The 6,007-nt window shown below is 40.5% G+C and overlaps 1 protein-coding gene across 13 annotated transcripts in view; it reads right to left on the bottom strand.

Moving 5' to 3' along the window:
• Positions 1-2,234: 2,234 nt before the first annotated feature.
• PRRC2C (proline rich coiled-coil 2C) overlaps positions 2,235-6,007 on the bottom strand; it is a 95,848-nt gene continuing 92,075 nt past the window's right edge. For 10 of the 13 annotated variants that reach the window (XM_077771504.1, XM_077771498.1, XM_077771497.1 and 7 more), the window contains one exon: positions 2,235-4,192. In XM_077771504.1, coding sequence (XP_077627630.1) covers positions 3,935-4,192 — 258 coding nt within the window. In that variant the 3' untranslated portion in view covers positions 2,235-3,934. Of the gene's footprint in view, positions 4,193-4,643; positions 4,697-6,007 lie in introns of all 13 variants that reach the window. The other 3 variants (XM_077771505.1, XM_077771509.1, XM_077771510.1) reach the window with 2 other exon arrangements.

Here is a 6,007-nt window from a genome sequence, read left to right as displayed (position 1 = left end):
AGTAAAAAAAAAAAAAAAAAAAAAAAAGATTCTAGCAGGCAACTCAAAGAAATGGCATAGACTTCATCAAAAGATTGCTTGGAGAATCAGTGCACATAGGGTCCAGGAATTGAGGTATCCATAATTTCTGATCTCCCATGTTGACCAACCCATTGGTCCAGCTTTCTGAAGTTTTTTTTTTTTTTTTAAAGTAACTTCTATAACCAACATGGGGCTTGAACTCACACCCCAGAGATCAAGAGTCCTGCTCTACTGACCAAGCCAGGAAGGCACCCCAGATCTGAAGGCTTCTACTTAAGAATCCAAGGGACACCAAGGTCATGCTCCCCCACCACAGAAAGGAGCTTCATTTCTGTGGTAGTGGGAACATGACCTGCTGACGCATTGTACCCAAGAAAAGCTGAAAATCATAGCACTCTTGGCCTAAAATCTGTTGCCACTGTCTTCTGAATTATTTCAGGAAACCCATACACAGGCACTACTTTGAGCATCAACAGCAGACTCAGCCCTACGCTGAGGGTGTGAAGGAAGACCAGCCACACAAGAGGAAAAGGGACCAGCAAATGATTCTCTTTGGTGATGTGCGAATGCCTGGGTGGCCAGTTTAACATGAAGACATCACTGTCCAGTTCTTTTATAGTTCATCTCATGAGGAGATGATTTTGTGGCTGAAATGTCTTAATCACCTAAAATACAATCAAATTAAGATGCTTTTCACAAATAGGTCAACTGTGGCTTGTTGCAGCTGGAGATTATGGGTAAAAGAGACTGGACAGGAAGTGTGGAAATACTGGAGGTACCGACAAGCTGTGAAACGCGCTGCAATGGCTGCAGAAGAAACCACTGGTGACCCAGGTGGAGGACACACCAGATACACTTAGTCCTGCCGGTCCTCTCAGCTTTAATCTAGGGTATATTCAGATTAAGATCCCGTCTTCCAGCAAACAGTATGTTGGAACCTCACTTTGGGTAATTTGTATTGTGCAAATAATTAAATGTAACACTTTTTTAAACCTTGTTCCCTAACCCGCCTGCAAAATGTACTCTTCCATCATAATGCACAGTTTATTACTAAGAACAAAAACGCCCTGTTCCTCCTTACCAGAACAGTTCAAGGGGCAGATAATGTCCAAAAGGTTATGTGACCAAAGCCACTGCTGATGACGGACTGCAACATCTTCTGGATAATCTAGTCACACGTCAGAAAAGCCAGAGGCAAGAACTGTTTGGCTAAACTGTGGAGAATCATTTACATAAACATCTTACTTTCACTGGACATGCTTTTGTTTCCATTTTTTCCACTGTACGATCCTACCCAGCAAAGGGCCCATGGTGTTCATGGTTTCAAGTTCACACAACTAGCTGGGCAGCACGCACCTGGTTGCTTGTAAACACAGAGTGCAAACTACATAGAGTTTGGTCACTCTGAAGTCCTACCATTTAGGAGGACTGAACTGAAGGGTCAGAATATGAAAAACAGAAGTAATCGAGGTGACTTAATAAGAAAGCAAATATGTGAAGTGGTGACTCCAGCCCTTCTGGTACAAGTCTGTGATCCTAGCCTTATCCGTCATACCAATTCAGAACCTATTTTGAGAAAAACCTTACACTGTAAGTTTGGCTTTACAGTACTTGAGCTAAGTGTTTGAGAATTCTAAGTGTTTAAGGATCACAGTATCCACGAGTAAACAAGGCATGCGGGTGATCAGTGATTTAATTATTGGTTCTCCGAAAGCTTGTGTTCTGGATAAGGGATTGTAGGCAATTAAAATCCCTTAGCACTTCAGGTTAAAAATGAGTAAATGATAAAACAAATCTCTTACAAGCTACTTGTGTGGGTGATGACGGCTATGAATGTGCTAGGAAAAATATGAAAAATGCAAACATTAAGTACCAATATCTATTTTGGGTCATTCAATTTCTGCCCAGAAGAAAAGTGAAACTATTTTTCCTACGTTCTGCACTTCACATCATTCACAAAGATTTCTCTCCTCTTCTTGGACAGACTTGTTTTCAACAGGGGTATGGCTACCCTGGGAACAGAGGCCATGGCTATTCTTTTCCATGACAACATTTATACTTTGACTGAATAAGCTTTATCATCCTTAAAAAAGCAGAACCAAGTCTTTGGATGAGAATCTCTTCCTAGAGCGTAACGTACTCTTGATCACTATTTTTGGTACACGACAGATCTTCTTGCTCCAAATTTTAGAAATGGATCAGAAGTTCTAAGGTTCATTATTTAGAGAATACTTTATTAGTTTCTGTAATCAAACCCATGTAGATAAGACCTTACACATTTAATACAACGCGTCACCCCTGTACAAGTGGAAAAAATTGTGTTTAACATTTCTAGACCAATATGGCTGTTAATTTCTGTACAATGCCAACCCAACACGGTATGACTGGGGTACTTTTTCCAAAGTTGACAGCACAGCTAAGGTTTCCAAAAATCCAAATTATTTATATATATATGTATATGTATGTATATATATATATTTATTTATGTATTTATATAAAAGGACCAATAGCAGTATGTTATGCATCAATAGCAGCAACAGCTTTTCCAGGTTCTGCGGTCATCTGAACAAAATTATAGAGACATCAGCACACTCCATTAATAAAAAAGGGGGGGGAAGGTAAAAAAACAAAACCCCAGAAAACAGCAAAGTTCTGTTACTGTGGTGGTACCTGGCACCATTTTTTTTTATTAGCTTCTCAATCATCATCTGGAAAGAAAACATTCTAGAATAACGTCATTAAAAACAGCTCTGAGAAAGCACGGTCACTGTTATGTATCATAAAGCAGGTACAAGGTATTTTACATTCACAGAGGTATGATACAGTACTGTCCTACATCTATAATACTACAGGATACAATTAAAAAGGCATTATTTGAGACTTGATTCTACTCTTCCAGCAGAGGGCCCAAAGGATAGTATGACACAGCTCTGGTAAAGAAATGCACCTTCTCAGATTCCTGTCATTAAGGGCACAGTTCTAGGTATGCACTGCTCTTGATGAATATCAGCTAAAAACCGTAAAAAAACAAAAACAAAAACAAAAAAACCCAAAAACCAACAAACCCCATTGGATTCATACAAAGATGGCAGAGTGGAGGCAAGCCAGACTCAACCTAACTAGTATTTTATCCAATCTGTCATGTTTGAATGGTAAGAACTCCACGGAAGAAAGGAGACTCCAAATAGCACTTCAAAGCCTCGGGCCACAACCAAAACACAGCCATCATTTCAAACAGAAGCAGTTAACCAAACCCTGCCCACCTGGGTAATTCCTAGGATGTGGACATCAACAATTCATTATCCGCTCACTCATCCAGGAAGAAGGGGAGATCAGTTACTGTACTTTGATTGTGTTCAACTCAATCACAAGGTTACAAAAATAGCAAGCTGCCGTAATAAAAAATAAGGCTCCTCTATCCAGCACCAGTTACCTTCGGTTCTTGACCACCAAGCCCATAAATGCTATATCCATACCCAAAGAACATAAGGGAGCAAAGAGACCACACCTGAAGTCCTAGCTGGAATCACCACTGTTCAGCATCAGCTATTCCTCCACAGGGTTATTTTCCTCTATTTCTGGTGTTTCATCTAACCATAAGGATGTCAATTCTAAATTCTGCGCACTCAACAGGATGTGTGCACAGATCTGTACATAGATTCAGACTGAGAATGCTTGGCCATCAACAGAGTTCGTGTCACATAGCAGGTGCGAGCTGGCCAAGCCTCACTTTCCTGGCGCAGCAGCTGTGTGTCAGTGTAAATTGCTCCTATGTCCCCCCGTGGACCTCCAACACCTCTGGACAGAATAATGTCACAGACCATTTTACCCCTTTGGCTGCTGGCATTATCGGACTTAAATTCTCCCTCTTTCCCCTCTCCCCTCCCCCAGCCCCTGCAATAAACCACAGCCTTTAAGATTTTGTTTCTTCTGTTTTGATCGCCTGAGGCTTGATTGGTCCAGTTCTAACAGGTTTGGTGGCTATGGTGGGTGCAGGGGGTGGCTTTTCTTCTACTTTTTCCTGACAGACACCAGGGGGGTCGGCCAGGGTTTCAGGAGGTTTACTGGAATCACTGTCCACTTTCTGGGCTTTGCCTCCTATCTGTTTGCTCTGTTGTTGTTCAGAGAAGAACCGTTGCGTGGACTGAAGAACCTCTGCTCTCTGCTTTGCCTTAAAAAATAAGAAACGACAACTGAAAATGCCGCAGCGCCACCAAAGCCCATCAATCAGTCTCAGTTCACACTCTCGTACCGACCACAAATCAGTCTTCCCCTTGCTGGTCTGGCCCGAAACCAAAGTACCTCAATGATCTTTCAGCTTTTAACAGACAGATTTCTTCCTATCTTTGCAATCACTCCATGTGATTTTTTTTTTTTAAGCAATTGGAAACAACAGAACCACCTCCCACCACCTTTTCCAAGTTTGCCCTCTTATAAGATAGTAAGACAGAAATCGCTGTTGCTCTGTATCTTTTCCGGAACAAATCTTATTAATTTCAAATTCTGTTTTAGGGAGGCTGCTTGCAAATTTGAAAACATATATATGTAACACTTAAAACTTCTAGTTATCAATATGTGGTCTACAATAAAACGAAAAGGAAGCACTTATATTGTGGCATTACCAACACCTAGGACCAAATGTCTTGTGGCTGAGTCCTCTTCCCACAGCTCTCTTCTGCAGGGGAAGAGCGTCAGAAATTAGTAACTACAACTTCACTCGATCACTAAGTTCTGATAGCTCCTACCACATTCTGAGCTGGTCAAATAATCTCCTACTTTTACTGCCCTGGAGAATATACTTACGTCAGTCACTCTGTAAATTATACCACTATAACGTGCACAATTAAAACTTAAGTTTCTGTATCTCTTACATAGAACAAAAAAGCCCTTCATGTTCTAGAGGAAACCTGTACTAGTCAAAGATCTAAAGCAATTTCAAGAAATTTTTACCCACCCCTCCCACCCTGTTATAAGCTCTAATGTCATTTCCAACACGGGAATGTATATGAAAAAATCAAATGCCAAGCAGACAGAAGCACAAGTGGAAACCATGGCCAAATAGTTTCCAAAGATTTATACACATACAAGTATTTTTAATAGTTATGAACAGATGGAAATCCTAGGCACACAGCCTTAATAAAAGTCGATAATATTTAACAAGAAGTTAAGAGAAGTCTTTAAATTGGATTACTCAGGATGAGAAATGAGGGATATTAATGCAGAAAGAAACTAGCCAGTCAACCAAATTTTCAAAGAGACTTGTCATGAACATGTTTCTAATTCAGAGTGAAGCATGGCTACAGACACTGCCCTCTTTGAAAGCAGTAAGCTTTTCTTTACTGACATGATACACACACACACACACACACACACACACACACACACAGTGTGACAAAATAGGCAAAATTACTCAGCCCTCTAAGTCAAGTCTATGTAAATACATAAATCAATGGATTCTGCTGGTTGTACAGGCAGACAGGTACAGTTTACGCTAGAAAAACTGTCCCCACACAGACTCCTAAAGGCACTCTTCTGCATCAGAAAACATCACGTTATCAGTGTCTTTGATCGTGAAGGATCCCAAAGTGCTTGTCCCAGTCCTTCATCTATAGCACCATCTCCTGTGGGACGGGCCAACTTAGGTGACGAGCAAAAAAATGGGCATGGAAACAGCTTGAAAAGAAAACTACTTGGATGACTCATAAAGGAAGAAAAATCAAGACAGGTAATGTCTCTTACCCACTCCAGAGTTTTCACATAACCATGATTTATATCTTAAGTTTGGGGAGGGGGAAAAGGAGAAAAAAAGAAAAACAAAGAAAAAATTTAAAAAACGGGGAAGCCTATAATAATCCGTATCACTTTGTTGCTCTTCCAAAAAATGTAGCAGCTACACTCAGCTCTCCCTCAAGTATGTATAAGTGATTTATTTTGCCAGAGTTTAAAACATTAACTTGTTTGCTAACTATAGTTGCAAAAAAAAGGG

The sequence above is a fragment of the Crocuta crocuta genome, unplaced genomic scaffold (genome assembly GCF_008692635.1).
Source record: "Crocuta crocuta isolate KB4526 unplaced genomic scaffold, BGI_CrCroc_1.0 scaffold1070, whole genome shotgun sequence".
Classification (NCBI taxonomy): Eukaryota; Metazoa; Chordata; class Mammalia; order Carnivora; family Hyaenidae; genus Crocuta; species Crocuta crocuta.
This window is presented reverse-complemented; position numbering and strand designations above follow the sequence as displayed.